We start from the raw sequence: 15,294 nt of genomic DNA, 5'->3' as shown, positions 1-15,294 counted from the left end.
GTGCCCCCCTGAGTTTAATTCCTGTACTCCAAAACAAACAAACAAAACGTATAAAGTTCTTCAGAAGAATTTGGAAATTTTGCGTTGTGTTTTTGTGGGGGATTGGTGTGTTGTGGTGTTGGGAATTGAGCCCAGGGCCTTGTACAGGTCGGGCAGATGCCTTAAATCTCAGGCCACCAGTATCTGAGTGATATTCCCACCTCATTTTCTTCTTGGGCTAGTATTTCGATTTCATTTCTCCCTATAATTTTAACTCCATGTAATGTTTTCTTGCATTTGAAAATATCACATTCATCACCCTATCGTAATTCTCCATGACAGATCTAAATATTACATGGTTGTTTTTAATTTTCTGAGATGAGAAAGCTCTGCACATTAAAACGTTTCTCCTGCATTGACTTATCATTGTGATTTTTAGCAATACACAGTAGATCAACAAGATGTAATTAATTTTTAATTATTTTTTAATTTGTTCTAATTAGTTGTACATGACAGTAGAATGCATTTATACATTTTGATAGATCATACATAAATGGAGTATGATTTCTCATTTTTCTGATTATACATGTTGCAGGATCACATTGGTCATGCAGTCATACATGCACATGAGGTAATAATGTCTGTTTCACTCTACTATCCTTCCTTCCCCCACACCCCTTCCCCTCCCTTCACTCTACCTATAGTACCTCTATTCTTCCCTAGCCCCGCCCCCTTATTGTGAATTAACATCCGCCTATCAGGGAAAACATTTGGCCTTTGGTTTTTTTTTTGTTTGTTTGTTTGGCTTATTTTACTTAGCATGAAATTCTCAAACTCCATCCATTTACCAACAAATGCCATAATTTTATTTTTCTTTAAAACTCAGTAATATTCCATCATATATATATACCACATTTTCTTTATCCATTCATTTGTTGAAGGGCACCTAGGTTGGTTCCATAGTTTAGCTATGGTGAATTGAGTTGCTATAAACATTGATGTGGCTGCGTCACTATAGTATGCTGATTTTAAGTCCTTTGGGTATAAACCGAGGAGTGGGATAGTCATGTCAAATGGTGGTTCCATTCCAAGTTTTCTGAGGAATCTCCACACTGCTTTCCAGAGTATTCACACCAATCTGCAGTCCCACCAGCAATGTGTGAATGTACCTTTCTCCCCACATCCTCGCCAACACTTATTGTTGCTTGTATTCTTGATAATAGCCATTCTGAGTGGAGTGAGATGAAATCTTAGGGTAGTTTTGATTTGCACTTCTCTAATTGCTAGAGAAGCAATTTCTCATATATTTGTTGATTGATTGTATATCTTCCTTCTGTGAAGTATCTGTTCAGTTCCTTAGCCCATTTGTTGATTGGGTATTTGTTTGTTTGTTTTTTGGTGTTAAGTCTTTTGAGTTCTTTATATAGCCTAGAGATTAATACTTTATCTGAGGTTCATGTGGTTAAGAGTAATAAATTTTGACAAATAGTTTTTTTTTTTTTTGGTACTGGGGATTGAACCCAGGGGTGCTGAGCTACATCCCCAGCCCTTTTTATTTTTTATTTTGAGACAGGGTCTTGCTGAGTTTCTGAGGCTGTCCTCCAACTTGCCATCCTCCTACCTCAGCCTCCTGAGTCAGTGGGATTTCAGGCCTGCACCACCCTACCCAGCAACAAATAATTATTAAACATAAGTAAATTTTTATTGAGACCATAGCCCTTAGTAAGTGGTAGGGGATGTTTTCCAAATATTTCATGCATTCTTGGATGATTACTTATTGCTAAACTAATCCAGGTTTTAGTACTTCTTTTTTTTTTTCTGGGTTATATATGACTAATGTTTTTCTGTCTGTCATTTTTACTGAACGGATATGAAAAGTTTGTTGTCATGAAAGAAGTTTTAGGGGCCAGGCAGGCGTTCCGTTATCACTCAATAAACTAATGCCGCTTGAGCATTTAATGCAACGTCCCAGTTCTATACTAAAGAGTCCACCCTTCTCATGTATGAAAAGTAACTCTTGGTGATCTCATTCGCTGGCCACCCGCCTGGGTCATCCTCCTGTTTTGTTAAAAATCACAGTAAAGGCCGGGGAGCCTAGATGACTGACGAGGGCGTCCCCTTCCGAGGCGCACCGGGGGATCTGGTGGCCCGCAGCGCACTCTGCACGGAGACTGGGAGAAGCCACCCGGGGACCGGGGGACAGGTCAGACCCCCCAGTCGGTCTCAGGAAAGAATAGGGCTGCGGAGGGTCGGGAAGCTCCCTCCGGGATTGCAATGACCCCTCTCCGCTTCTCCCTGGGTGCCCTGCGCACAGCTGACCCTCCTCCGGCTCAGGATCTGACCCAACACGGAGAGAAGATCCTGGGAGAACGTCGTGGCACAGGCGTTTTATCCTGTCATTGTTCCCTGAACAGGGTGGCAGCTGTTTCGCTGGCACTTGCCTTGCGTTAGGATTAGGCGTCCTCTAAGGGGGCTTGGAGTGCCCGGGGGCGAGGCGGCGGTGGCAAGCGCGTACTGAGCCCCGTGACCTAAGAGACAGGCGGTCCTGGAGACCCCGGGGACCCCCGCGCACCCTGTTCTAGCCACTACCCGGGGACCCGCCAGCAGAAAGGCTTCTAGGGTCAGACAGAACCAAGGCTGCGCGTTTCTTCCCTGGGCCTCAGTTGGCCCAGCTGTTAAATGGGGACGCGAGCAGCACCCCTCAAGGGCTGCAGGGCTTAAGTAAGGTGAGCGCCAGGCATTTAGCGAGGTGTCTGCTGCGGTGAGCCCCAGGCAGCTGCCCGGCTGGTGCGCGATCCTCCTCGGGGGATTCCGAGCAGGTGTCTTCGCCTGCATGAGCCTCAGCTCCCCGTCCATCGGTTGGGGTGGGCCAAGGAAGAACCACGTGACGCCAGCTTTGCCCAGCACCGTGAGCGCCCCCAAGTGGTGGTCTTCGCCCCGGCCTGGCCCTCCGTCTGCCCACTTCCAGCTCTGCGCTCTGGCCCGTGTCTTTCCTTAGCCCTAGGGCGAGACATTTCTTAGGTGATAAGCTGGTGAAATCCTCGTTCTGTAGCCTCACTGCCTAATCCAGTCCCGCCGCCCACCTCTGGCCCCTGTTGGACCCTGGTGGAGTGGTTTTCCTTGGCTGGGCCTTAGTTTCCTCATCTGGAAAATGGGGGTAACGATAACACGCACCTAGTGCAATGGTCCCGCGCCCTAAGCGGCGGTGCGATGCATGAGACGGTTTGTGCCCTGGTGGGTGTGTGGCCAGGGTTGGCTCTTTTTTTTTTTTTTGGTACTGGGAATTGAACCCAGGGGCCCTTACCCACTGACCCTCATCCCCAGCCCTTTTTATATGTTATTTTGAGACAGTGTCTCTGAGTTGCTAAATTGCTGAGGCTGGCCTCGAACTCATGATCCTCCTGCCTCAGCCTCCCAGGCCGCTGAGATGACAGGCATGGACCACTGTGCCTGGCTGCAGCTTATTATTTTCACGGGGTGCAATGCTATGGGTTTGGGCTATTGTTCCTTGTCTCCTGCTCCGTGTCGCTGATAGAAGCTGTCGTTACATCCACAGGTGGTCTTTGTAGGCATGATGTCCAGCTCCACGCTCTGGGGAAATATCTCGGACCAGTACGGCAGGAAAACAGTAAGTCAGCCTCTTCTGAGCCCGCGTCCTCCGGGTCCCTCGCCGTGGGTGACGGGGACGGGGAGCAACACCTCTGCTGCGGTAGCCATGGCAGGCCGCGTGGAGAGCCACGTCGGACTGCGAGGGGACATGGCGCTAAGGCCACTGTGGACGCTTCGAGTTGCGCGTGGCTGGGGGCTGCTGGTGTCCCCTGGGCGTGCAGTGAGGCGGGGCAGGCACGGGACTGGTTTTCCCGCCCTGAGGTGGCCGCGGCTCCGTTGGCAGGTCTGCGGTTTTATTGCTTCTGTGGCTTTGGAGGGTCCCCTTTGTTTTTTCCGCTGCTCTTACTTTGTCACGCTGCACTTGGGTCTTTGATTCTTCCAGCCCCTGGACTTGGCCCTCAGGGGGGTCGAGAGCCGTGTAGAGGCTCCACCCCAGTGGTGCCCACTCTGTGACCACAGCTTTCCTGTCCTTCTTGGCTGCTCTCCATTAGCTGCTGTTGTGCCAGAGGCAGGGGAGTGTCCTGGTGATTGGCTGGCAGTCAGGTGGACCTGGGTTCTTGCTTCTGACTATGTGACCTCGTGCAAGTGAATCGACCTGTCTGAGCGTCAGTTTCCTCATATATACAAAGAAGAGTGACAGAACCCAAGTCACCTCCAGTGCCATTTGGAGGGATGGCTTTGTTGGGTGCCGGACACGGGCTGGGCGCCCGGACCTGTGAAAACAGAGCTGTGACATTTCTAACAAGTTCCCGGGCAATGCTGCTGCCACCGTCCAGGGACCCCAGTGAGAACTATTGGCTTCGGCTAATAAAATCTGCCCCCTGGGCCGGGCGTGGATTGGGAACCTCAGCCAACGTGGAACTCTGTTAGGAAAGAAGAGAGTGGCGGTGGGTGGGTGACGGGTCACGGCCACTAGGACTAAGGTGTCGCAGCCTGAAAGCAAAATAGTGCCTGGCACCACGCGAGCTCACCCGGTCACCAGCAGGCGCTCCAGACCCAAATTCCAGAGTCTGAAAATCCGGAAGTGTTTGCGTGCTGGCCTGGCGCTCAGAACTTTTAGGATTTGGGAGCGTTTTTGGATTGGGGGTTTTTGAATTAGGGGATCCTCAGCTAATGCAATTGATGCAAATATTCCAAAGTCTGAAAAATAAAAAAAAGAAGAAGAAATCTGAAATGCTTCTGTTCCCAAGCATTTTGGGACAGGGACACCCAACCTGCGTGACCGCTCTGACTTTACAGAAGAGGAAACCGAGGCACAGGGAATGGCGCCTTGCCCGAGGCCACAGGGTCAGAGCGTCACATCTTAGGATGGGTCTTAGGGTGGGTCTCAGTCTTCACTGTGATGTTCGTGGCTTAAATCTTTAGGCACTCAGTAAATTTATGTCGACTCAAGGAATGAAGAGATGTCTAAAGGGTGCTGGGCAAGAAGTAGGCGCCAGCTGCATCCTCTCGAACTGGGCAGGAAGCACTGGGCCGGCAGATACCAGGGAGATGGCCGTCCATTCACCTGCCAAGAAGCGGCCATGGTGGGGCCAGCGTCACAGGCTGAGAAGAGGAGTGTGGCCATCATGGCCAGAGGATCTGGATTAGTTCTGGGGCCGCAGGGGTGGTTGGCAAGGCCGCTCCAGGCTGACTGGTCCCCCGTTGGCCTGGAGGGATCACTCTGGACTTCAGCCCTCTAGATGCCACCCGCCAAAGTGACCATTTCCCAAAGGTGTGAGTGACGGCTTCACCCTTTTCCTGGTTGGAGGGTCGAGGGGTCGTGAGCATCCCTAACCCAAGAAGGGAGAGGGCAGAAGGGAGCCAGCGAGGGAGGAGGGAAGGGAAGAAGGAAGAGAGGGCTCCCAGGAAACTTGAGCCTCGATTTCACAGATTCCTTGATGGCTTTCGGAAAGACGCTGATTGAATCTTGGGAATTCTGGCCCCTTCCAGAACGGTGGTTTTGAGTGTAGGGAGGGGAGCGCTTGCCAGTGCCTGTAGACGTTGTCAATTGTCGCAGCAAGGGGCAGGGCCACTGCTGGAATCTAGAGGACAGAGAGCAGGGAGTCTGCCCCATACCCCACAGTACAGAGGACACCCCACATCACAAAGGATGATCCGGTCCAGGACGTTCCTGTGCCCAAGTCAAGTCACTGTGCACACAATGCCAAGTTGCAGTATTATGAAGAGCTAGTTCTTCATGCTCTTTCTCTGTCCTCTGGCCTGCTCTGCTCTCATCCCAATACTTACCTGTGTGGCTCATTTTCACAAGCGACATAGTAGCATATTGCTATGATAAGCATGGCCTTGAGCCAGACTGCTTGGGTTCATATCCCAGCTTGTCCACTTGGAGGCTGTGTGACCCTGGGCAAGCTGCTCAACCTCTCTGTGCCTCTGTTCTCTAAGTGATGAAATAACACTCTCTCACCTAGGGCTGTTGCAAGGAGTGAATGATGGCCTTGCATATAATGCTCTTGACACAGAAACAGTTTCATTCATGTCCACTGTTGTTTGTGAAGTTCCAGGTACCCATTAATGGCAGAGCAGTTAAAATACAGCTGTGTCCACCTCCACAGTCCACGGCCTTCACCCCGACCTCGGCTGCCAGCAAACAGAATTGAGTCATCCCCGGAACTCAACTCATCAGTCCGACATTCATTCATCCCAAATAGATGAAGCTTGGGAGGGCCACCCCCAGGGGTCCCACCCCTTGTCCTGACCAGCCGACTAGGTTCCACACCTAGTGTGACCAGAGGGAGAGGCGGGAAAGCACCCCAGGCTGCAGGGCTCCCCCGGGGCAGCTCGGAATGCTGCCGGCCTCCGGGAGCAAGGAGCAGGCTGCAGTTAGAAAACGCTTCCCCAGGACTTCTCCAGGAACACGGGGCAGGCCGGGCAGCTGGCCAGGCCTGGCAGCCACAGGAGATGTCCTGATCTGCCTCCGCCCAGCAGGGAGGTTTCCGCGAGGGTGTCCACTTCGTGACTTTGCCGGGCAGTCCCATATGGGGCCAGGATTCAGTGAGCCAGTTGGGTTCCTGCAGAAGTTTCCACAGGCTGGCAGTTGGTGGCACCATAGAAAAGTGACCGGAAGGAGGGTAATGGTGACAAAGGACGTTGTAGCCTTGGGGTCGGGGAGATAAGCACATTTGGGGTCACATCCCAGTGCCCCCGTGGAGCTAGCCTTTAGTTAGCTTTTGCCGCTGTGACCAGAATACCTGACGGTAACAACTTCTTAGAGGAGGAGAGTTTCTCCGGGGCTCCCGGTTTCCGGGGTGGCAGTCCCTACTTGGCCCTGGGCCGGGGGCGAGGCAGCCCATCATAGGGAAAGGCTCAGTGAAGGACAGCTGCTCAGCGCACGGCGAGGTCAGGAAGCAGAGGGGGACAGGGAAGCGACCACAGGGAAGGGACCCCCTTCTGGACACGCCCACAAGGGCCCACCCTCAGCCACGCCCCGCCTGCCCGCAGCTGCCCCCCAGTAGGTCGGTCCTTCCAAGCCGGGGACTGAGGAGGTGGCAGCTCCCTAGATCCAGTGCTCTCACCTCTGAACGTTCCGAGGTGCTTTGGGAAGACGCCGCCAGAAAGGTTCAGAACATCCGGAGATGTTTGCCGCCGCGTGATCCGCGGACATTGTCCCAGGCTCCCAGGAAGAAAATCCAGAATGCGGTTTGGGTCCTCTCGTCCTGGAGATTGGGGAGTTCAGGGTGCATATTGGGCCCGTGCATCACCAGCCCTTCTAGACCACAGTTGCTAACTGGCCAACCCGGCCCCATCTGGCCCTGGCCGTGTGTTTTGGGGTTTGGTTTTGGTGCTGGCGATTCAGCCGGCCTGGAGCGCGCTAGCGTGCGTCCGCCTGAGCCCAGCTCCAGCCCTGTTCTCTTCGCCTCGGTGTTTTAGACGGTTCTGAGTTTTATTTTATTTTGCATAAAAACAAACAGCTTGTTTTTTCTTGAAAACCGGTCATCTCATAGCCCCGGACCCACACCGTCATGGTAACAGGCGGGGAGCTGGGTAGAGGCCAGGTCAGGGCACCTTGTCTCCCATTCCCTGGGCCGCCCCTGGCCTTGGTCTGCCCCACCTGCATTGTGCCTGTGTGTTCTTGTCAGCAGTCAGGAGGGCCATCCAAGGCCCTGGGGCAGGACTGGCCATCCAAGGCCCTGGAGGAGGTGAATGGCCATCCAAGGCCCTGGAGTGGGGGAGTGGCCATCCAAGGCCCTGGGGTGAGAGTGGCCATCCAAGGCCCTGGAGGAAAGGGTGGCCATCCAAGGCCCTGGAGGAGGGGATGGCCATCCAAGGCCCTGGGGTGGGGGTGGCCATCCAAGGCCTTGGGGGTGGGGGTGGCCATCCAAGGCCCTGGGGTGGGAGTGGCCATCCAAGGCCCTGGAGGAAGGGGTGGCCATCCAAGGCCCTGGGGTGGGAGTGGCCATCCAAGGCCTTGGGGGTGGGGGTGGCCATCCAAGGCCTTGGGGGTGGGGGTGGCCATCCAAGGCCCTGGGGTGGGAGTGGCCATCCAAGGCCCTGGAGGAAGGGGGTGGCCATCCAAGGCCCTGGAGGAGGTGGTGGCCATCCAAGGCCCTGGGATGGGGAGTGGCATCCAAGGCCCTGGAGTGGGGGGTGGCATCCAAGGCCCTGGAGCGGGGGAGTGGCTCACTCAGAGAGGCTTCAAGGTTGGAAATCCAGGCTTGACTCTGCCGCTTGCTAATTTTGAGCAAATCACTAAACTATTTCTGCCCTTGCTGTGCTAATTCGTAAAGTAGAAATGAAAATAATCTCTTCCCACACTGTGAGGACCCAGTATAAGGATGTAACTGTGGTCTAAAAATGCAGATGAAGTTCGATGAAGTTAGAGGCTCTGCAGCTTTCAGGTTCCCTGATGTAGAGGAGACAGCGATGCCTGATACACACCATCTTGCATAGATGAAGGAATGAATGAGTAATAGATGTCTCTATTGCCAAGCACACAGCAGGTGCTCAATACGTGCACACTGAACAAATGAATGAACTGGTTTTATATATATATATATATATATATATATATATATATATATAATCAGTAGCTCTAGTACTGGGCACACAGCAAGTGTTCAACAGCTGTATATTGAATAAATGGATACATTAATGAATATTTACTCATTAATATGAGTGAATGATATTATGAATATTTATCCGTGGCATACAACAGGGGCTCAAGGCTTTTATGGAATGGATAATCCAGTGAGCAAATTAACGAGTGCATGTTTAGGCCGCTCCCTCTGCTCCCTGGAATACAGCGGGGGTGCTGGTGTTTGGAAGCTGGGGATGTAGCTCAGTGGTAGAGCGCTTGCCTAACCTCTCGAGGCCCTGGATGCCAGCCCCCCAGGAACACAAAAGTAAATAAGTAAATAAAATACAAACTAGATATACAGTGTGTATGGAAGGCAGGCAGGGAGGGCAGGAGAGCCGTCAATGATAAAGGTCAGATCAGATGGGAAGCCGCGTAACCCTGGTCCAGCAGAAAGTCCGCTGACGCATTCCTGCAGTGGCAAGAAACTCTGTGACCCTGTGACAGTCCCCGCACATGGCTGCCACGCCCCCATGTGGGGGCGGCTGGAGAGCCGGGGTCAGCTGACACCTGCGTGCCTGTGTCTGCGAGCCAGCCGGGTGGGCGTGGCCGTCTGTGCTGAGCCTCCACAGCGCAGAGGCAGGCGAAGCCCTAGGCGGCCTCTCTTCTCCTGCTTTGTTTTTCTTTCCTCTTGTTTTCTCCGCCGCTCATTACGTCCTGTGTCAGATGTTAGTCTGCTTGGGTTTCAGGGAAGAAAATCCCAATGAAGTGAACTTTAGCCCAACGAAAAGAATGAAGTGGGGCTGGGCTTGTGGCTCAGTGGTAGAGCGCTTGCCTAGCTCGTGTGAGGCACTGGGTTCAGTTCCCAGCACTGCATATAAATAAATGAATAAAATAAAGGTCCGTTGACAACTAAAATACATTAAATTAAAAGAATGAAGTATCAGTGAGCAGGAACTGATTTCACAGTGGTGGCTTTGGGGTGCAGAAATGTTGCTTTCTTATTTTTGCTTCCTAGACATCAGTGATTCCTGACAACCTGTTCTTCTAGTTGTGTATCTTTATTTGTTGTTGTTGTTTTTGTGGAGGCTGTTACTGAAAGCTCAGTTCTTGTCCCCAACGCCAATCCAATAATGAGGACACTGCTTTTATGGTTTTTGTTTTGTTTTTTGGGTGCTGGGGATTGAACCCAGAGCCTTGTGTATGCGAGGTAAACACTCTACCACCTGCATATCCCCAGCCCAAGGACACTGTTTTGAGAAAAAGGAAGAAGTTTCATTGCTTTGCAAGCAAAGGAGTAGCACAGGGGCTTCTGCCCCAGAGCCTGTGATTCTGCCCCTAAAGGGCAACAGGGGATTTTTTAAAGAGGTGACTCAAAGGCTCTATTCCAGGGTTCTCTGTTGGAGTTGTAATTCACTTATTAATTTGGAAGATAGTCATTTCTGAGATCTTCTGTGCCATCCCAGTCTGAATTACTTCATCCCTGTGGTAAGGTGTGTGCTCACGGACAGATAACTGTACCTGGGATGGGGAAGAAAGGTAAACCTTTTTCCCTGGAGATGAGGGAGCTGGGAGAGATTAGGGAGGAGCAGGAAGAGAGGAAGAGAAAGAAACATGTCCCTTTAAAAAAATAAGTCGCACAGCAGCAAGGGCTGTATTCAAAGCATAAAGTGGGCCCTGGTTACAGGGCTGGGGATGGAACCCAGGTTCTTGCACATGGTAGGAGAGTGCCCTACCATTGAACTACCCCCCCCCCCCAGTCCTTCACTGTCTTTATTTATATCAACTTGCTTTTAAAAACAATTAAAATGAGACCGCACAGTGGTGCACACCTGTAATCCCAGCAATTGGGAAACCGAGGCAGGCAGCTCGCAATTTGGAGGCCAGCCTGGGTAATTTATTGAGACCCTGTCTCTAAAGTAGAAGATAAAGAGCGCTAGGATGTAGCTTAGTGGTGACCTGCGCCTGGGTTCCATCCCCTGTCCTGCATGAGGTAGACTGATTAGTTAAAATTACAATTAAAATTTTTTACTTAAATGTATTTTTTAAGGAAAGGAGCTGGGCGCGGTGGCCACACCTATGATCTCAGCAACTTGGGAGGCTGAGGCAGGCGAATTGCAAGTTCAATGCCAGCCTCAGCAGCTTAGCGAGGCCCTGTCCCCGTGGCTCAGTGGTAGAGCTCTGGCCTAGCAGGTGCGAGGCCCTGGATTCTATCCTCAGTACTGAAAGAAAAAAAGTAACTTTCTTGCAAGGAAATACAAAATGATTTAAATTTTCTATTACCTATCACCATTTTTCAAGGACCTCTAGACAGAGATCTCCATTCTAGTGTTTTAAAATTCCGTTCACGAGTAAAGCAGAAATCAGTGTGTTCTACACTTCCCTCCTGAGGTGTTCCAGGGCAGGAGGGGAACACCTTGGTTCCTGGGAGGGGTGTGGCAGAGACTCGTTCTGGACCTCACGTGGCAGGCTTAAAAGTCACATAAAATTTGCATTCTACTCCCTCACATTTGAGGGTGACTGTGATATAAATTATATTCTCCTTTAGTTTCTTTTTCACATTCTCTGAGTAATTAGTGCTCCAGGAATCTGTACCCTGTCCATCCTGAAGCCTTGTGTCCCGCTGTGGTTCTCAGCCTGTGTGAACACATGTCCTGCTGCTTAAAATGCCAGGACATTTTTTGTTTGTTTTGTTTTGTTTTCGTGGTGCTGGGGATTGAACCTAGGGCCCCGTGCACGTAAGGCAAGCACTCTGCCAGCTGAGCTACATCCCCAGCCCGCCATGAAGGTTTTTGATCACGTTGCGTTAGTCTGCTTTTCTTTATTGCAACAAACACTTGAGATAAATCAACCTTTAAAGAGAAAAGGTTTGTTTCAGTGCAGGGTAAGTTTGTCCCCTCCCTTTCAGGCCTGTGGTGGGGTAGTTCATCAGGGGAGTGTTTAGTAGAGCAGAGCTAAGCACCTCTTGGCAGAGAGGTGGAAAGAAATAGGAAGGAAGGAGAGACCAGGTATTCACAGTCTCTTCATGGCCACGCCCCTCATGATTTAAAACCTCCTGCTAGGTCCCACCTCCTGCTAAGCCCCACCTCCTGCTAAGCCCCACCCCCTGCTAAGTCCCACCTCTTAAAGGCTCCACCACCTCTCTGTAGTGCCAACCTGGGGACCAAGCCTTTCACACACAGACCCTTGGGGGACATTCCAAATTAAAACTATAGTAAATGCCTTCTTCTTTTTTTACTGGGGATTAAACTCGGGCACTCAACCACTGAGCCACCTCCCCAGCCCTGTTTTGTATTTTATTTAGAGACAGGCTCTCACCGAGTTGCTTAGTGCCTTGCTTTTACTGAGGCTGGCTTTGAACTTGTGATCCTCCTGCCTCAGCCTCCCAAGCCTCTGGGATGACAGGCATGCGCCACCGTGCCTGGCTAGTAAATGCCTTCTTAAGGATCCTGGTGTCAATTTCAGAGATAAAATAATCCAGTCATTCACAACCTTTAAAAAAAAGACAAGTTCGGGGCTGGGGAGATAGCTCAGTCGGTAGAGTGCTTGTCTTGTAAGCACAAGGCCCTGAGTTCAATCCCTAGCACCAAAAAAAAAAAAAAAAAAAGACAAGTTGTAATGCTGTAGCTAAGGAAAAAAATTTTAAAGGTCATTAACTAAGATAAGGTTTATTTTCAACAGGCAACTCTTCACATACAGCTTAACCTAGATGGTACAAGAAACTAGTTAATATTTGCCCCTCATTATAAGTAAATTTGGACTTACGTGAACATTGTCTAAGCTTTTTCTTATACTCTTTGGCATTTTGAAATAAAGTTTACATGAGTCAATTCATAAAGGAGCCCTGTGAATGCAGATAAATACTGAAATAATCCTTCAGTGACTCAGGTATCTTATGTAACATTGTCACTGACAGAATGGTTTTTTGAAATAAATGATGTTGTCAATTTGTGGGGGGAAAAAAAAAAAGTAAAACTTCCTCTGATTTACCTGGCATTTCCTTTCTTAGAAAAGTCAGTGTATGACCTGGGCTCTGCCCCCGACTCCCGTCCTGTCTCTACCTAAGGCAGAGTGAAGATCTAGGTGCGAATCATCGTTTACAGGGTCTCCCGGGTGCGGCAGTGGGGTCGGCAGGATGTCCGCGATGCTCTGAGACCCAGGACGAGTCTCCTGCCTTGTGGAGTGGCTGACTCTGGGCCCTGGTTGGCATAAAATATTAATCAGTGGGACCATTAAGAATGGCCCCCAGGGGCTGGTGGTGTGGCTCAGTGGTAGAGCGCTTGCCTGGCATGTGTGAGGCACTGAGATCAATCCTCAGCACCACCTAAAAATAGATACGTAAAGGTATTGCGTCCATCTGCAAATATACATATATAAAAAAGAGTGGCCCACAGTTTTCTCACAATGCCCCTGAGGATTGGCACCACCCATTACAGAGAACCCCAGGCATCCCTTAGCCAGGGGGTGGCGATTCTTTAATCCTATGGGCAGCATCTGGGGAGGGGGTGCTGGGATGGAATCCGGGGCCTCACGCAGGCTACGCTCTTGCTCTGCAGTGACGTACGTCCCCTGCATGGGAGCTGGTGTGTGTGTGTGTGTGTGTGTGCGTGCGTGCGTGTGTGCGTGTGTGTGTGTTCCATGGGATCAAACCCAGGGCCTCGCACATGCTCGGCTAGCGCTCTGCCACCGAGCTGCAGCCAGATCTCCTGCAGCCCATGCCATCCGGGTGTGCGGAGAGGTCCTGTGACCTGTGCGGAGAAGCCCTGTGACCGGGTGTCTTCCTTCTCCGCAGGGCCTGAAGATCAGCGTGCTCTGGACCCTCTACTACGGCATCCTCAGCGCCTTCGCGCCCGTGTACAGCTGGATCCTGGTGCTCCGAGGCTTGGTGGGCTTTGGGATCGGAGGGGTCCCCCAGTCGTAAGTAAATACCCAGCTCCGCCATCCAGCCAGGTAGCCCGTCAACTGGTCCGCTCTCCATAGCCCTGGGTTCCGCCTCCTCGGAGTCAAAAATATTTGAAAAAGATTTGCGTCTGGATACTGACCATAGACAGACTTTTTCCTTAAACGGTAGAGCATCATGACCATTTCCACAGCATTGACCTTGTACTCGCTACCGTGAGTCACCTAGAGATGCGTTAAAGTATGTGGGAGAAGCTGGGCATGGTGGTGCACACCTGGAATCCCAACTACTTGGGAGGCTGAGGGAGGAGGATCACAAGTTCAAGGCCAGCCTGGGCAACATGGTAAGACCCTGTCTCAAGATAAAAGGTCAGAAAGGATGGTGATGCAGCCCAGTGGTAAAGTGCCCCTGGGTTCAATCCCCAGCACCCTGCCACCCATACAAAGGACTTAGGTTCTGTGCAAGTGCCAGGCCATTTTAATACGGGATTTGAGCATTATTATTATTCCATCCCAAGGAACACACATTTAATAAGGGATTTGAGATGTTGGCATCTGAGGAGCTTCTTGAGACCAGTTCCCCACGGATCCCAAGGGATGGCTGTACGGGTGTTCGTGGCCTTGGTGGGGGTGGGGGGCCAAGATGGCTACAGCCGGGCTTCTGATGTAGCAAAAGAATATCGTCATTGTCATGATTGACAGCAACCACACAATAGCTGGAAGGTCACAAAAGTGAAATCGGAATATAAAGAAAGATCTGGCATCTTCTGGACATTTCACTTTGACACAGGGCTGTCCAGGGGGTGCACACCATGGCTTTATTGCAGTCTCCATTTTTTGTCCTCTCAGACGGGGAGGGTGAAATCCCTTGCCAGGTTACGCATAAGTGGAACTAAGGACCCTGGTCACTACTACGAGTAGTGTGGCCTCCCACCCCTTCTGACCTCTACTCAAGGAAGGCAGGAAGCCACACAGGGGGGTGTTCTGTTGTTGCTCTTGGAGTTTAAGGTACTGAGAATACTCAGGGTTGGTGGGAGAAGCCAGTCTCTCCTGGGGGTGAGGGAAGGCTTTCCACTCATGCTGGGCCCAAACCCAGGGGCCAGGCAGGGCTTAGCAACTGTGGCAAAACTAACTGGTTCCATAAATCAAGTTTTATTGGAACACACCACACTCTTCAGTTACCTGCTATCTGTGGTTGTTTGTGTGCCTCAGCAATAGAATCAAAGAGTTTCAAAGGCTGAGCTATTTGCTCTGTGGCCCACTGTGGAAAAATTAGGTTGGACGCCCCCCTCCCCTCCAAAAACACCACAAAAGTATTATCCAGTATTTAATGTTTACTCTGTGGTAGGTGCTGTTTTAAACAACTTGCCCAGATTCTCTCTTTTAATCCCTGAATTTTCCCTAAAAGTTACTAACTTCTCTTAGTAACCCCATTTTACAGATAAAAAGGCACAGAGACGTAAAGCAACTGGGTTCAGATAGCACAGCCACAAAGAGGCAGAGGTAGAGAGTGTGAACCCAGGCCTTATAACTCTATAGAGTTTGGACCCTGTTTTAACCAACTTTTCACTGCTGTGACTAAAGGACCCAACCAGAACAGTTGTAGAGGAGGAAAGTTGTTTTTTTTTATGGACTTACAGTTTCAGAGGTCTCAGTCCATAAGTGGCTGGCTTCATTCTTCGGGGCTCAAAGTGAGGCAGGACATCAAGGCAGAAGAGTGTGGCAGAGGGAAGCAGCCCACATGGTGATCAGAAAGCAGGGAGCGGTCTCCACTCGCCATATGCAAATATATA

At 50.9% G+C, this 15,294-nt stretch overlaps 1 protein-coding gene and 1 non-coding gene across 3 annotated transcripts in view; both read left to right on the top strand.

Annotated features, from left to right (window-relative positions):
• Positions 1–15,294, top strand: part of Svop (SV2 related protein) — an 88,268-nt gene that overhangs the window by 29,440 nt on the left and 43,534 nt on the right. For both annotated transcript variants that reach the window (XM_047562383.1, XM_047562384.1), the window contains exons 5-6: positions 3,536–3,607; positions 13,395–13,519. In XM_047562383.1, coding sequence (XP_047418339.1) covers positions 3,536–3,607; positions 13,395–13,519 — 197 coding nt within the window. The remainder of the gene's footprint in view (positions 1–3,535; positions 3,608–13,394; positions 13,520–15,294) is intronic.
• On the top strand, positions 12,857–12,928 carry Trnaa-ggc (transfer RNA alanine (anticodon GGC)). The gene has a single exon. It is a non-coding gene; the product is annotated as a tRNA-Ala (tRNA).

The sequence above is a fragment of the Sciurus carolinensis genome, chromosome 8, assembly GCF_902686445.1.
Source record: "Sciurus carolinensis chromosome 8, mSciCar1.2, whole genome shotgun sequence".
In the NCBI taxonomy this organism is placed as follows: domain Eukaryota; kingdom Metazoa; phylum Chordata; class Mammalia; order Rodentia; family Sciuridae; genus Sciurus; species Sciurus carolinensis.
Note: the sequence above shows the minus strand (reverse complement) of the source record. Positions and strands in the feature narration are given on the sequence as shown.